The sequence below is a fragment of the Choloepus didactylus genome, chromosome 10, assembly GCF_015220235.1.
Source record: "Choloepus didactylus isolate mChoDid1 chromosome 10, mChoDid1.pri, whole genome shotgun sequence".
NCBI lineage: Eukaryota > Metazoa > Chordata > Mammalia > Pilosa > Megalonychidae > Choloepus > Choloepus didactylus.
In genome coordinates, this window is record NC_051316.1 from 26,141,799 (window position 1) to 26,159,016 (window position 17,218).

Sequence of the window (17,218 nt, forward strand, 5' to 3'; positions counted from 1 at the left end):
TACTCTCCTTTGTGGTAATGAGCTTCATAGGGGCAAGTCCCATGCTCGAGGGCTCAGCACATCAAACTGCCAGTCCCAATGTTTGTGACAACATCAACACCAGTCCAGGTGAGGATGTCCAACACATCCACACCTTCCCCCAGATCCTCGGGGCTGGGGAGGGGGAGGCTGTAAATATGTTTTTTATTATCTGCCCAAATTACTCTGGGATGTGTCACTATTTCACTCCAGCCTATACTAACCTACCGTATCTCACTTCCTATTCAAAGTTCCATGCAATTGTGGTGTTTGAACAAATCGACTGTAGAGTTGTACCGTTTAGAAAATTTAGATCCTGTACCAAATAGATATCTATTCCCTTGGTCTCATATGAAATACATACCCTCTTTTTAAAACTTCTTAATATATTGTTCCAGTTTGCTAATGCTGCCTTTATGCAAAATACCAGAAATGTATTGGCTTTTATAAAGGGGATTTAATAAGTTACAAATTTACAGTTTTAAGGCCATAAAAGTATCCAATCCAAGGCATCAGTAAGAGGGTACCTTCACTGAGGGAAGGCTGATGGTGTCTGGAACACCTCTGTCAGCTGGGAAGGCATGTGGCTGGCGTCTGCTGATCCTTTGCTCCCGGGTTGTGTTTCAAAATGGCTTTCTCCAAAATGTCTCTGGGCTTCTGTCTTTGCTCCTCTGTCTCAGCTACTGTGTGTACTTGCTTCCTTCTTCCAGGGCAGTTCTCTCTAAGTTCTCTCTTAGCTTCCCCAGGGCAAACTCTGGGCTTCATCTCTTAGATTAGCATCTCCAAACGTCCTTCTCTCTGCATCTCCAAGCGTCTCTAAGTGTCAGTGTCTGTGTCAGCACTTGAGCTCTCTTAAGGGCTCCAGTGAACTAATCAAGACCCATCCTGAATGGGCAGGGCCACACCTCTGTGGAAATAATCCAGTCAAAGGTGTCACCCACAGTTGGGTGAGTCACATCTCCATGGAAACACTCAGTCAAAAGTTCTACCCAACAAGATTGGGTTAAAAGCAAAGTTGCTCTTCTGGGGCCCACAACAGTTTCAAATGGGCACATGTATTATTTTATCTGTAGTCACTTGGCAAATGAATGTTTTAAAGGCATCGTGATTACAAATAAATCAGTAAAAATGATGCAATCATTAACATTCCAGGTTTCACTCAGCTTTAAGGAAGAAAACTAGGTAGATCTCAGTTTTTTTAAGTGGATCTTTTGAGGACACTAAAATGGTGGTGCCATTCCAGTAGTTAAGTGCCTGAACTCTGGAATCAGGTGGCTAGGTTTAAATCCTGGCTTTGCCACTGATTAGCTCTGTGCCCTTGTATGAGTTACATAACCTCTCTGATCATTGGTTTCCTTAATTTTAAAATGAGCTGAAGTAACTGCTTTATAGGGTAAAGCATTTCAACGAGAAATAGTGAAACATACTTCGGACAGTGCCAGGCACATAGAAAATGTTTAAGAAGTGTTAGCTAATTATAATTATAATTATTATTATTTCTATTTCTTGAGGTCAGCCTGTTCAGCTTGACTGTCCTTTTTTTCACCCCAAACAGACTCAGCTTACCTATAGCCCACGGCTTTAACTACTTTTCTTCTTTACATATACTTTATACCTTTGTTCCGGTTTGCTAATGCTGCCGTTTTGCAAAACACCAGAAATGGATCGGCTTTTATAAAGGGGGTTTATTTGATTACAAATTTATAGTCTGAAGGCCATGAAAATGTCCAAATTAAGGCATCAACAATAGGGTACCTTCACTGGAGGATGGCCAATGGTGTCTGGAAAACTTCTGTTAGCTGGAAAGGCACATGGCTGGTGTCTGCTGATTCTGGGTTGTTCAGCTCCTCTCTCAGCTCCTGTGCATTCTTTGAAATGTTGCTCTTGGGGCATTTTGTCGTCTCTCAGTTTCTCCAGAGCAAAGTGTCAGCAAAAGTCTGTTTTCAGTGGCCGTCTTCAAAATGTCTCTCTTGGCTGCAACAGTGAGGTCCTTCCATCTGAACCCTCATATAGGACTCCAATGATTAAATCAAGACCCAGGCTCAATGGGTGGGGCCACATCTCCATGGAAATAATCTAATCAAAGGTATTACCTACAGTTGGGTGGGTCACATCTCCATGGAAACAGCCTAATCCAAAGATTCCAACCTAATCAACACTAATATGTGAGCCCCCACAAGATTGCATTAAAGAACATGGCATTTTGGGGGGATATATTCAGATCAGCACAGTCTTCAATGGTGAAGTTGTAATTCTGAAACTGCTCTGGAAGGAAACATCAAATTTTGTGTATTGGATTTTTCAGGATACTGCTTTCTCTCAGTTTCTCACCCAAAGGACCCTAAGATTGGGTCATTTGCATCTCCCCCATAATAGAAGCCATTGTAAGCTACCAGCACATCCTTGGTTTTCAGAACGGCTGATGCTATACCTGTCCCTTTTCTTCTGTCAGGTGTGCAAGGGGCATCTCAGGGCTAATGCATGAGCATCCCAGCCTTTGGCTTCAGAGAGACCTGAACTTTCAGCATTTTAGAAATTTTCACTGGTTTCAGGTTTGCTCTTTAAACTTTTTTTTTTTCCAACCACCAAACCGCTATCCCAAGTTGAAAATATAATGACAAAAATAACAGTTTAAAAAAAGTATGTGAAGAATGCCAATTGGATGCCAAAAAGGCAGACTTTTAATTTCTTTTGAGTTATGGTGAAGGACTCAGCTTCAGGAGATGGCACTGTGTGAATCAGGAGTTTGTAAGTAAACCATTGGATGGAGTAAAATTGTGTCTGGAAGTTAAACTGGATTGTGGGAACCAAGATAATGTAAAATAGAGCCATTCGCTGCAGAAGTGGAGTTGTTGGAGAGTGGCCTAGAGGTCACTAATATGTTCAAGTGGAAATCATTGCAGAAGGATAAAGTTAACCGGTTTATGATCTTCACACACTCTAGTGAAAAAAACAGCAGTAAGTTGTCTCTCTCAAAGTGGCTGGACAATTTTTTTTCCAAAATCCTGGACTTTATATATGAGAGAGTATAAAAGGATCATTGGACAGAAAGGAGTTAGAACAACTATACAGTAGATACAAAGATCCTCAGGATAAAAATAACTTTGGAATAATGGTGTATAGCAGTTCTGTGATGACAGGACTCAATCCTGCCAACATTATGTGTTGATGACTGCATGGAACTTCAGAGTGAGTTCTCCAGTCAGGAGTTCATGACAGAATTAGGATGTGACAGCACAGAAACTAAAGGCCCAGGTACCCAAGATGGAACTAGAATTGAAAGAACCAAGACGTTAAAGGAATTTTCACCAGTTTACTTTTAATTTTGCAAAGAGTCCAGGACAAAAAGGATTAGATCTAGAAATGGCCATTGCCTACTGGAATTTAGTGCTTAGTGGAAGATTTAAATTCTTACACATATGGAATAAATTTTTGTTGGAACATCAAAAATGATCAATACTGAAAGCTACTTGGACTCTTCTTTTAGACTTCAGTACAGTGATGGCAGGTGATATGCCTAATTGTGGTGAAGAAGGAGCATGGCCTGTTCTTCTTGATGACTTTGTGGAATTTGCATGCCCTCAAGTTGCTGAGGCAAAAAGTACGACAGTGTAGCACGAAAGGAACCTTCTAGAATGTACACAGTCTGTACAATAAATGCAACAGAAAATTGCACAGTCAGTTTCTGCTGGCTGGACTGAACGGAAAATCAATCTTACAATTCAGGCTGAGGGTTGAGACAAAACTTTAAGAATACATCTTGAACCATGTTGTATTTCATTCTTCTAGTGGTGGGTTGGGCTGTCTTCTAGCCTGAGCCACTCTAAACATTTATAATTCCAACATTGTGGAGTTCCTCTTATATATGTGGACCATCGTAGTTTATTCTCCCATAAGACTTTGTAGCTTTATGGTGATAATATTTTGAGATTTCCATTCTCACATAAAGCACGATGCTGTCTTTAGATGTTGTCAGAAAACAGTTTGGCATAAGAATTAAACTTATGAACGTCACAAACAATTTATAAAAACTTCTTTGGGCTAGTTGTGAAGTCTGCTGATAGCACTTCCAATAAGAGTGATATTTTTAATTGTACTGCATCTGGAATGGTTTTGGTTTTGGAGGATTTTTTTTTCGCCCTGGCAAATCACGTGTGTTGTTGATGTGAGTAGAGAATCTGATGAAAATAACCAACATGAAAAATTTTTAGAATACTTTGGTGCCTACCGGAAAAGTTTATTGTGATTCAGACCCTCTGTTTCAAAAAGGTTCTACAGAACCATTCTGCACTTTTCCTACCCATGTTTATATATATGTTTCTACAGGGAACTTTTATTTAGAAAATGTCTGCATTATAGTAGACTCCATTCTTTTCTATATTATGTGTTACATAATTGGATTTCTTTATGATTCTAAAATGCCTATATGACTGTCAAATAACCTAAGCTTTTTAATTTGTTTTGAATATTTCAGATTGCTACACAATACAATATTCTAAATTTAGGCATAAGGGTTTTTTTGTTTTGTTTTGTTTTGTTTCTTTCTTTCTTTATTTTTTTGGTCACTGCCCTATGAAACACAAATGGAATTCCCTTAATTTATAAGATGATAGTAGGAATTAAATTTTGAAAATGGTTGAGATGAGCCATAAAATTAAATTTGTATAATAGAGATACTACTCTTTCAGACAAATAGTCCATTTTTGATGACTTCCTAGTTAGTTGAAATTTCTTTAATTGCTAATCACTGTGGTTGCCAAATATTTACTTCAGGAAGAAAAATTTTTAAACAAACATGACTTTGGTGCAAAATATCAATCTGGCTTCTATTTTTGTAAATTATTTAGTCTCTTTACTATTTTTGTTTCACTTAGATTAACTCAGTTTTCACATCAAAGCAGAATGTCATCTTGTATATATTTTTTTCGTCACAAGACCCATGAATTGCTTTCATGTTGAAATTGCTCATTTTTCTGTTCACTTAACTAACACGTAAAGAGGCGGTTATTGCTTTCTTAAAATAACTATTTCCGTAAGTCACGTTAAAAAATGTAGAGCTTCAAATGTTGGATGACTATGGTCTGTAAGAAGAATAGATGTTGCTTGGTATATCCAGGTACATGCTAACATCTAGTGTTAAAATCACCAAAGGAATATACGTTACAATAGCAGTACATTTTGTGCAGAATATGTAAATGATTTTAAGAAACAATGACATGTTAAAACTTTCTACCTGCATGATTTTGAAATTGACTAGAAGACTATCCCCATAGATACTATATTAATATTCCAATTATACCTTTAATTCAAGAATACATTCCTACAAAAGAAAAATGTGATCATCTCTATTCAAGTTACTGGTGTTTCGTTGTTTAAGAAAAAAGGAAGAGAAAGAAAAAAAGAAGAATCCTACTGCTTTCAGTATTTCCTGACTTCATTTTTGTAAATATAAAGAAGAACTTCAATTATGAAAAATTTTTTAAAGTGTATATGTATAAGTGTGTGTATCTGTGTGTGTGTACTGTTTGGTTGACTGTCTTGAAGATTTTGAGTTATAATATTGTTTTCTGATTGATTAATTCAAGTGTTTTGAAATGAGAGCCCATTAGGTTTTTTTTTTCAATATAAATTGTTTTTTGTAAAAGTCTGATATTTGTTCGTGGCCCAGTGCCTTGGGGTTTTAAAGAGTTTTCCTTTTAAATTCAAGACCTTTTCAACAAGTTAGTGTTTGTCATCAGTTTGGTACTAAGCATTTATAATTACTGTGTAATTATAAACAAAAATACATAAATCTTTGAATATAATTATGTAGCATAAAAGTCAAAGTTGTTCACTCTAAGATGGAGTCTTAGAATTAAAACTATTAATATGGCTGAAAACAGAAGATTGATTTAATATGATGAGATTACTCTGAGGGTAAATGTCTGGTTGCAGGGAATATTTTGTACTAAAAAGCACTTACACATATGGCTTGTGTATGTGTGTGAGTATGTGTGTGAGAGAGAGACTCACGCACACACACAACTTGAATTGCTTTAATTCATAAGTGCTTCACCCTTCATTCTGGTTAACTTTATGTGCTGAGTTCTTTCTTTTAGACTGAACCACAGGTAGTTTCTGTTTGCCAAAGGTCAAAACAGGTGCACATTTTAAAATGGAATGCTTTTTTCAATAGTAAAATGTATTAAATTAGAAGTGCCCACACATAAAAGCTCTTGAGATCAAGATTATCTTTAGTGAATATCAGCTGTATATTTCTGTAGGTTCAATTGTGTTTCTTTTAATCCCTTTCATATTGCCAACAGGGGCAATAAAAATCTCAGTGAAATTACCATGACTAAATCTTGTCACATATTATGCTAGTGTATTATTTTTTAAAGGCTAAAATATACCTGAAAACTTTTCAAGGAAGAATAATTATTCATGGAAAGAGCATTATTAAGGCAAGTTTTGGAGAGAAAAGACATGCCAAGGCTTGTTTACTACATTTAGCATGTTTACTGCTATACTGGGCTGCTTTATTTAATGACCAATACTTAGTTGTATATTATGACATTCATTAGACTTCTTTAAAGTTTTAATGAGAGAAAGTAAACTGAATAAAATAACATGGCAAACAAATTTTTTTTTTTTTAAGTAAAATAGAGTCTGGAATTTAAGTCAACAAACTAGATTTTTTAAAAGCTAGCTCTGCAGCTTTAAAGGGGAAGGTGAGATTACTTGATAGTCTTTGAAATCTGGAATTATAGGAGAATAATGTGCTTGGGCACCATTGTGGATTGCAGCAGGATAATATAATAAAAGTGACCTTTTATTATTTGAACATTTGTGTTGAATTTCTATAGATACAGCAGCATGGGATGATAATCAGCAACAAATTGTGAACTAGGTCATTTGGGTTCTGTCTTTGACTCATGAGCTTGTCATACAACTTGAGTACGTTGGTTATTATTATTATAATTGGTGCCCTTTTTAGAAACGGGAAGAGGCCTTGGAGCAGTGGTCCTGGGTCCAGGGATTTCCACCGGGCGCCCCCACCCCTGGGGGTCCTATAAGCCAACACCGCACCCGACAATTGGTGTCTGGATAAATGTGTGCCAAATATATGTGCTATTATTTTTCAAATGTACAGAGATATTTAAAAATTTATAAAATATGCAATGAAGAAAAGCTACTAGGAGTTTGGCAATGTTTTAAAATATCTTTGCATTTTTATTAATCCACACATGGTAAAAGGAAGCCACTGTCACGCGGAGGTTGACATTTTGCTGTTAAAAGTGGTGCACCTGGGCCCCCCTGAGGATCTGGGGGAAAATGTGGAAGTGTTGGACTTCCTCACCTGGACTGATGCTGATGTTGTCACAGACGTTGAGGACTGGCGGTTTGATGTGCTGAGCCCTCGAGCATGGGACTTGCCCTTATGAAGCTTGTTACTGCAAGGGACAGGCTGGACGTGAATGTAATTTTGTCTAAGAGTCTCCCCCTGAGTACCTCTTTGTTGCTCAGATGTGGCCCTCTCTCTCTCTCTAACTGAGCCACCTCAACAGGTGGACTCACTGCCCTCCCCCCTACGTGGGACCCAACTCCCAGGGGTGTAAATCTCCCTGGCAACGCAGGATATGACTCCCGGGGATGTATCTATACCCGGCATCATGGGATTGAGAACATCTTCTTGACCAAAAAGGGGATGTGAAATGAAACAAAATAAACTTTCAGTGGCTGAGAGATTTCAAATGGAGTCGAGAGGTCACTCTAGTGGACATTCTTATGCACTATATAGATAACACCTCTTAGGTTTTAATGCATTGGAATAGCTAGAAGTAAATACCTGAAACTAGCAAACTCCAACCCAGTAGTCCGGACTCCTGAAGATGACGGTATAACAATGTAGATTACAAGGGGTGACAGTGTGATTGTGAAAACCTTGTGGATCACACTCCCTTTATCCAGTATATGGATGGATGAGTAGAAAAATGGGGACAAAAACTGAATGAAAAATATGGTGGAGGGGATGATTTGGGTTTCTTTTTTTACTTTTATTTTTTATTAATTCTGCTGTAAGGAAAATGTTCAAAAATAGATTGTGGTGATGAATGCACAACTATATGATGGTACTGTGATTGTACACCATGGATGACTGTATGGTATGTGAATATATCTCAATAAAACTGAATTTAATAAAAAAAAAAGTGGTGCAACTGAGGGGGAGGGCAGATGGGATGTGGGGGCCAGCGCGCTGGCAGGCGAGGAGGAGTGGCGGTGTCTGCGGGATATGGAAAAGCCAAACCATCAAAAGGAGTGATGGTCAGCGATCTCATGGTAAATCTGGATGTTAGTTCGTATGCCTCAGGATATCCAGTTGGGAACTGCACACCAGCTCCTTGGATCAGACTTTCATCCACTTAATACCCCTCTTTACCTGAACTACTAAATCTAACCACCAATGACTACCCAAAAGAAACACTTAGTGAAGGATTTTGCTGTATCTGTAAAGTGTATATGATCAAGCCAACTATGATGACTGAATGCCGTCAAACCGTCTGTAAGACCTGTATTGTCCAGCACTTTGAATATAGCAATGATTGTCCTAGATGCGGCAACCAAGTTCATGAGACAAATCCGTTAGAAATGTTAAGGTTGGATAATACTTAGAAACTATATTTAAGCTGGTCCCTGGAGTATGAGATCAAGAACTTGAGCGTGAATCTGGATTCTGGAAGAAAAAGAAGCCTCAAGAAAATGGACAAGGTGATGCTTCAGAAGTTGACAGACCTAAAGTAGATGAGAAGGTGATGAAAATCAAGATGATAAAGACTGTCACAGAAGTGACTCACACATTGCTGTATGTCTCGATTGTTTACATAATAATGGACAGTCAGGGAACAATGTAGTAAAGGGTTTAATGAAGACATTCATCCAATGTTTTATACGTATGACTGTGGGAACTATTAAAAAATTTCTAAGTTTAAAACTAAAACTTCCAAGTTCTTAGGAGTTGAATGTGCTGTGCCATGGTGCACTTATGGGGAAGGATCATACTATGGAATTCATCTACATGACAAGATGGCAACTAAGAGGTGAAAACTTTCTGTGTCTGAGCAGCTCAACTTTGCAAGTCTGCTGTTAGGATGGCCTTTGTATCAGTCATACCCCATGGTATTGCAGTATCAACCAAGAATTGATTTCGGTTAGACCAAGGGGCTAGAAACCACTGAGATGAATCCTGCACTATTTGTGTCCTCATTGACAGATAGCACAATGAACGATCTGTTGACTAGAGGGACACAATTAGATTTTCAGCATGCAAATAAGGCCATTGTCTGTCTCTAAATTGTCCGGTGCATCTATGCTATTTCTATTAAGAACAAACCAAGAGCCATTCTGCTATTGATCTGTGTGCAAGTCATAGTTGAAATCAATTAGGTGTGCAGCCATGATTCAGCCTTCTGAATATTTTGCTTGCCTTTTCCAAGATTATTCTGATGTTTGATTACACTAGTAAAATGACTCAACCTTTGTGGTGTTGCAGTTTTCACATACTTAATATTTTATCAATTCTTGTTTAAATAGAGTGCCGTACAAGAAATTAATAATTATATCTTGAAATTATTTTGTATGGGAAATATATTTAGAAAAGTGGTTTTTGAGCCATGGTCTTGCTCTTGGTAAGCTTTTTGTTTACAAAATAGTTCACTCTTGAATGTGCAAGTCCTTTTGCTAAGAATTCCAGTTATTCTTTAACATTAGAGTATATCATACTTATAGGCATTTCAAGTCATCTGTCTGTGTGGTCTATCAATTGCACAAGGAAGGCCTGTTAGCCGTCCAGATAGAAAATGTATATGGCTTTTTAGAGAATTGAAGTGAGATTCACAACCATTCAAAAGGTTGGCAGCTGATCATATTTATTGCTAAAAAAACTAATGTATAAGAAAGATTACTCGTTTATAATGCCTTATGAGAAGTGGGTGCTGCTTCATGAAAATTCATTGTATAGCCCAGTTTATGTATGCATTATTATGTTGTTCTCATTTAATGAGTATGTTGTTCCTCGTTTTAAGTTGGCCTTAGGTGTGTGTCATTGTATCATGCAAACGGTTAAGGTGATTTAAAATAGTAGGATTTTTAGAGCAGATAACATGAGCTATTTTATGGATTTCAGAAGTCTCAAAGCAGTTGTAGATTAAAACTGTTAGTTAACTATCAATGTTTCCAAACCAAATGCATAAAATCAAGTAAGTGCAGTATAGTAGATGAATATACTAACCAAAATTAATGGTTTGAGGGCATTTCATTTTTGATCCTGTAGTAATTAGGGGGAAATGGGATTATTGTTTATACATGAGTTCATTGAGGTCAGAGCTGTGATAATATCTTTGATTTTATCATTTTGAGATGAAAGCCTTCCATGCCTTTTGAGATTCGTTTGCAAGTCAAAGAAAGTTTTGTTACTTTAAACTATATAAAGAACTTTGTTCTAAACCTTTTAAAATTTGCAATGTTTTCAAAAAACCTCTGGAAATTGTTTTATTAGTTGCTTTGAAATAAACAGGTTAACCTCTGGAAAAAATAAGTGGCGTAACTTTGTATTTAGTTAATGGAGCCCTTGATCTTAGCCCAAGCACTGTATAAGTACTTATTTGCATATAGAAATAGATTATGGTTCTTAAAATGTTTTTAAGACTGTACTTTGATCCTAGTGGTTTTGTATTCACCCTCTCTGGGGACATCTAGTGGTTATATTAGGAAGTACAGTCTTTCTGTCTGGACGAAGTACAGTCTGTCTGGACGCTGTCTGTCTGCTAATTCAGACTCTTCAGAATGTTACTGTCTCCTCTCTCAGCCTCACTGGTAAGTGACTGTTCTAGTTGCCCCCACTTTTAGTAGATGGGTACTGGGATCTTAGATGCTTTGTATCTGCCAGTTCTGACTGCAGGCTGAGGTGGTTTCATTAAAATGTAGGATGGAGAAAATGTTGCATGGTCAAAATCCTGGACTTGGAATTTGTAAGCAAGCTAAAAAAAAATAATGTCCTTGAATGCCCTTGATTTAAGGCTGCACTCAAATTTAAGAAGATTGCAGGAAGCTTTGCTGTTTCTCCCGTTAATTTCTAAAAACAACAGAGGCTAAGATACTTGCTTCTCTAACGTTTCAAATTGTTTTAATTACCTTAATAATACATACACATGCTATTCTGAAGATTATGACATTTAAGCTTGTAATTAAGTTTATTCCTCCACTTAATGAAAAGCTTGATGTACTTTATCTCTGAGTTTTTTTCTTTACCCTCCTGGTAATAAGTATATCTATGGAGGACAGGTTTCCCATTTCAGAGAACAGAGATTACTGGGTCGAGATTTTATGACCTGGATTCTGTCACTAACAGTCTGGGATTTGAGCCTGGGACCTGAGGTTGGATGCTAATTCCAGTCTACCTGAGCTCCAGATGTGTAGACTGAACCTCTTCTTAGAGTCAGGCTCCCTTTTTTCTGTCAGTAGATGATCCAAGCTTTTTAACTGGAGTGTAGCTTTAAAATCTAAGACCTTTTATGCTCTCTAGCTACCTTTCAAGTCTCATTCTTGATCAGTTTGGATTGTTTCTCTTTCATCATTTAACCACCTGATTTGGGTGGATGGAATTTTGCACCCCATCTCGGTTGCAGCTGAGTTTCTTTGCTACTTGATTGAAATGAATTCATTACCTCTGCTTGGATTTGTCATTCTTTTCCTCTTGTCTGTTTCTTGGGCACAATTCAATAGTCATTCGATTGAGGAGTATCAGTACTTACCAGTCAATGTTGAATGCCTAAATTAACTTTGATAATAAGGTCCCAGAGTATTATTGACATGCGGAACCCATTAATTTTGATTCCTTTTCCCTAACTCAGCAATTATTCAGCTGATTCCTCTTCTAACGCCAATGCTTCCCAACCCTGGCTGCAGATTGGAATCCCCTTGGAGTTTTTGAACCATTTTTGAGGCCAGGGCCCCACCTCAAACCAATTCGATGAGACCCTCTGCCTCTCGCCATTGTGTTGTAAAAGGGCACTGGCTGATTCCGATGCGCAGAGAGGATTAAAACCAACTGTTCCAGCAGAGCTGATAAACTATAAAGATTTCAGGTCATTAAAAAGAAACTCATTCTCCTTCCTCCTTTTTCGTGGAAATGTAAACGAGAAATGCACAGACAAAATAAGAAGGTTTGGCTAACCCATGACTGAACCATTATCCTGGAATAGGTCAGAGTTAACAAGGCGATGTTCCGAGATGTGAGTTATAAAACCTTTATATGTGTTTCTTTTTATTATTATTGTTTTTAAAATAAATAATAAAATAACTCCTATTAATCCATTATTATCATCAAGCTCCGAAAGGTTCCCACTGCAGTTTTTGTTTCCTTGCCACAGGTTCCTATTAATGTACTCCACAGTCTTGTGCAGTTACTACAATTCGGCCCTGACGACAGCGGTAGTCGGAGCCATCAAGGTAAATGGGTGGATGCCTTTTGGAATGCACAACCCACCTGGGGCAATCGACTGTGAATCCAATATTTGCAACGGAAGCTGAGTTTTATTTCGTTGCTATTGTTCTTGTCAATAGTGTAGCAAGAATGGAGCCTGTAACATTTTCAGCTTCTCACTTCTCCTAATGGAGAAAACAGAGGAATTGCTAATTAAAAAAAGAGAGACAAAAGTATGACTTTTAGATGGGGATGGATGGGAGGGGATGGTCTGGGAAAACGAAGTGGAAAGCTAAAAAAAAGAAGAAAAAAAAATCCACATTTCTATGACCACCAAGAAACCTTGTGATCTACAGTTTGATTTCCTGGGAGAAGCTGCCCACTAAGAAAGGGAATCCTTGTGAAGAACTTTTTACAATCTAGGTATATGCCCAATTATAAGTCAGTGAACATGTAGCCTGGTATGTGGGTATGTTGTGCATGTGAATGTGTATGTATTTGAATGAATATATTTCAATATTATATATATTGAATTTTCACTTATACTTGAATATATATTGGTGTGTGTGTGTATTTAGGAATGAATAGGGGGATGGGGATATTCCCAATTCTATTCTACAGTTGCCTTGTTTTTTTTTGCCCGGAGGTCTCCTTGGGATGAAGTACTGCTTGGAATTTACTAGACATCTCTAATCTGTTCAAGTTTAGAGTCAACCTGATTAAAATTCACTATAAGTGATGGTAAAGGGATGGGCTCTGGCAAGCTCATTACAGACCAACTCTATATCTTTTTTTCTGTATATTAACCAGAAGGGGAGGAATAAATAATGCATTTTTCTTATTATTGTACCATGGCTTATTTCATTTCCTTATAAAGCCATGTATAGCATTTTTAAATTCAACATTTCATGGACACTTGCTATGTACAAGTCTGTGCAAAGTAACCAAAATGTTTAGTTTTGGATTTCATCATATCTGTGTATTTCCCCCCTAAATCCTTTACTTGGAAAATGACTAATCCTCTGTCTTTTTCTGCAGAATGTGTCTGTTGCCTACATTGGGATGTTAGTTGGTGGAGACTACATTTTCTCTGTGTTAAACTTTGTAGGGTTAAACATTTGGTGAGTAGGATTTTTAAATGAACTCATTATTTGTAAAATAAGAAATTTAAACAGTCTGATTGAGATGCAATAAGTGAAAAAGGAGCAAAGAGAAATGTTGCATTTTTAAGCCAGTAGCTGTTTTGGCATTATGATTTATAAAATAATTTTACCTGAATCACTCAGTTCGTCTATTTTCCTAATACACCCTCATATGGGTCGTGGGGCTGTGTGTCATGAAATTCAGAGGGCTGAGATCTGAATTTAATTCAGGGGGCTTCCTCACAGAAAGGTCACCTAAGTTATCTGATTTCTCTGAAGTGGGATTGACTAAGATACTTTTGAAAGGCCCTTTGGGGCTCCATACATGGGATGCTATTTTAGGATAAAGAAACATCCTTCATGCAGTAAAAACCAGGTGCTTATTTTCTCTCCAACTTCTGTATTAGATTTGATCCACCCTTTTTCTACCCCCAAAGACTTGTAAATAAGGAGAGAAATTCTTCATGAAGCAACCCACACACTTGAGGAGAAAACCAGGGGTCCGAATAATTTCCCCCAAACTCAGCAGACTGTATTTATAAAAATGTCAGGGAATGCTCATGGTACCCCTTATGGAATTCCCAGAATGATTGATTTTCACTCTTTGTTTTTCTCCTTTTAGCATGGCAGGGGGCTTGAGATATTCCTTTTTAACATTGCGCAGCCAGTTAAAGCCTAAACAGCCTGTGGACGAAGAAAACATCCCTCCAGATTTGAAGAGCTAGAACCTGGGCTTTCTCTGACTTGCAGACTGGGGCAGTGGGGAGACATTCAGAACCTAGAAATGTGAAGCAGGACATTTGGATACGGGACATGCACCCAGCTTGGACAAGAACATCTGCCAAATGCAAAAAGAATCTACCTCACGTGCCAGCTCACGATGCACCATTGTGGACCCTGAAAAATGTGTTTGTGCAAAGCCTTACCAGCTGCGAGTGAAACTTTTCAAAATAAGCTGTTGGGGACTGGGATTATTTCCAAAGGAATTTGCATCGATTTCTAGACCCAGGGTTTTCTTTGTCACCTAGACATGTAGTGCACTTTCTGAAGCACTTATCTATGCATCTGTGCTGCCTTTTTGTCAGCATCTCCAGCTGCTTTGTGCTTTAAGAGCAGGTGCATAGACCCTCATATGGGTCGAGGATGTAAGGGTCATTATTTTCTTGTCAGCAACTTTGCCTTAATTTCAAAGGTCTCAGCCAAAGCAAAGTGCCAGATGTATGTTTTTTTTAGTTTAAGCAGGCATGTCTTTATAGTAATAAAATTAGCAAATCAACTGCCAATCAAGTCATTAGTTTCGATTTAAGCTTATATGCTGGTATCGTTACCAAATCATCAAAGGAAAGTGAAAAAATAATTTATATCTATGTTTCATACTGTGATATCATAGATGGCGGAAAGCAGGGAGTCAGTTATATACAATGTGGAAAAATACTCTGCCTTGAAGGGACCATTTGATTTTCCTTCTTGTGACTCATGTTGGAAGACCTTGGAGAAAAATTACCAAATAACTCAATGGAAAAAAAAAAATACTCAGGGTCTGCTGTGTCAGCCTCGTAGCAGCTTCGATTTCTCTTCTTAAACTGCAACTCCCCACCCCCAACCCCCACTCCCAAGTCCTCCCAAGTCCGTTCCAGGCCCTTTAAAGTTCGGATCACATGAATTTTAACCAAAGGTGCATTTCCTCCCCTAGGTTGGCCTAACTTCCCAGTGGAGGGGGCGTACCGCAAGACTACCATCTACATCAGGAAGTGGGCTTATGTCAGGGGTGTGTGGGGTACAGGGGAAAGGGCCCATCGGGTCAGCGATCTTCCTTCTGGTCACCTCCTGAGACTTTGCAGGTCATTTTGCCCATCCTGGCCTCCATTATATATATTTATATTTTTAGACAATTTTATTGTGGTAAAACGTATATACATAACATAAAACTTGAAATTTCAACCATTTTTAAGTGTACAGTTCAGTGGCATTCATTTCATTTGCAATGTTGTACAACCACCACTGCTGTTTATTTCTGAAACTTTTTCATCAGTCCAAACAGTAACTACCCGTTCTCCTCCCCCCAGCCCCCAACCCTGGATCACCTGTGATCTACTTTCTGTCTCTATGGATTTGCTTATTCTGGACTTTTCATATAAGTGGAATCATACAACATGTGCCCTTTTGTATCTGGCTTCTTTCATTTAGCCTAATGTTTCAAGGATCATCCATGTTCTAGCACGGGTCAGAACGTCATTCCTTTTTATTGCTGAATAATTTCCATGCTGTGGATAATACCACATTTTGTTTATTCATTCATCTGTTGATGGATACTTGGTTGTTCTGGTCTCCATTGCTTTTGCCTGTGAAATTGGATTAGATCCTTAAATCCTCACCACCTCTCACTTTCTAAGTTTCTAGAAGCTGAGTCAGATGTGGGGCCTGAGCAGCACCTCAACTGATGGTGTTGACGCATTTTTTTCAATTTACCTTTAAAAGGCCTCTAGAATTGACCTTGGGGCAGAAGGAGCTCCCAAATGGTTGTATCTGCCTTCTGTCACATCATCAACAGCCTTTCTGAAACCCCAGAGACCAAAAATGCTTAGATTTGAAAAACATAAACATGACTTCCTCATTTTTTAGTGACAAAACTGAACCAACAAGCAAAAACAGGCTTTTGCTTTTTTCCGAAAATTTTTTTTCTCTCTAATTTTTAGTTTTAATCTTGGATTCTTAAAGGAGGATTACTTTGTGTTTTTCTGAAGTCTTAAAATGTCAGCCTTTTATTTTCATAGCCCAGCTGCTTTGAGGGTCTGGAGTTCCTATGCACTTTTTTCTTTTGCATTCATAACAAATGCCTTTCTTAGCCTTTTCTTAAATGATTCTACCTGTGGCCAAGTACTGAAAGACTTTTTCTCCTGTGTCCATGTGTGGCCAGCAGAGGGCACCCTAAGAGCAGCCGGTAGCCCAAATAGCTGCCTTGAAAGTTGCAATTTTTGCCTAACTCCTTCCAGCTGATGCGAATCAGGTACCTGTTCCCGCCCTGCCGCCCCACACGCACTCAGAGTGGGGGTCAAAGGGATCTGCCAACCCACTTCTGAATTAAAGTTATTTTTAAAGTTATTTGGGAATACTGGATGCAGACAGGTGGTGTGAAAGGATCTTTGGGCCCCAAAGAGGCTGAAGAAGTGTAGTGTGCTGACTCAAGTCTCGGACTTCCTTTTTCTTAGTAAAAACATAAAAGCCACTAATGGATGGGGAAAAGAAAAGTAGTTTAATTTCCGTGATATTTTGCAGACTTCTAACAATTGTACTACAAATAAAAGAGACACTTTGTTAACTTGGACTTTTTTCTGCTGTTCTGCTATTTTTACTATATAGTAGGTATATCTCAACTACAAGGGCAATGGAGTTTTGTGACAGCTGAGTTTGTCAAAAGAATTGAATCCAATTTATGCAATAGTTATTTTAAATACATTTTCTGTGCCCTTCGGCAAAATGGAGAAGGTTTATGTCAATAGTTCAAAAGTTTTTAGTTGCTTTTTTTCCTTTTGCCTGGTCACTTCAACTTTTAAAACTTCATTACTTGGGTTTCCGAGTCAATTTTATTTTCTGTGAA

At 38.0% G+C, this 17,218-nt stretch overlaps 1 protein-coding gene and 2 pseudogenes across 3 annotated transcripts in view; all 3 read left to right on the plus strand.

Moving 5' to 3' along the window:
- The window catches only part of SLC35D2 (solute carrier family 35 member D2), an 85,608-nt gene extending 70,705 nt beyond the window's left edge, over window positions 1-14,903 (plus strand). For all 3 annotated transcript variants that reach the window (XM_037797626.1, XM_037797627.1, XM_037797628.1), the window contains 3 exons: window positions 12,426-12,504; window positions 13,517-13,599; window positions 14,243-14,903. In XM_037797626.1, coding sequence (XP_037653554.1) covers window positions 12,426-12,504; window positions 13,517-13,599; window positions 14,243-14,345 — 265 coding nt within the window. In that variant the 3' untranslated portion in view covers window positions 14,346-14,903. The remainder of the gene's footprint in view (window positions 1-12,425; window positions 12,505-13,516; window positions 13,600-14,242) is intronic.
- Window positions 2,620-4,602, plus strand: LOC119504982 (annotated as a pseudogene).
- LOC119504981 lies at window positions 8,257-13,536 on the plus strand (annotated as a pseudogene).
- Window positions 14,904-17,218: the final 2,315 nt, after the last annotated feature.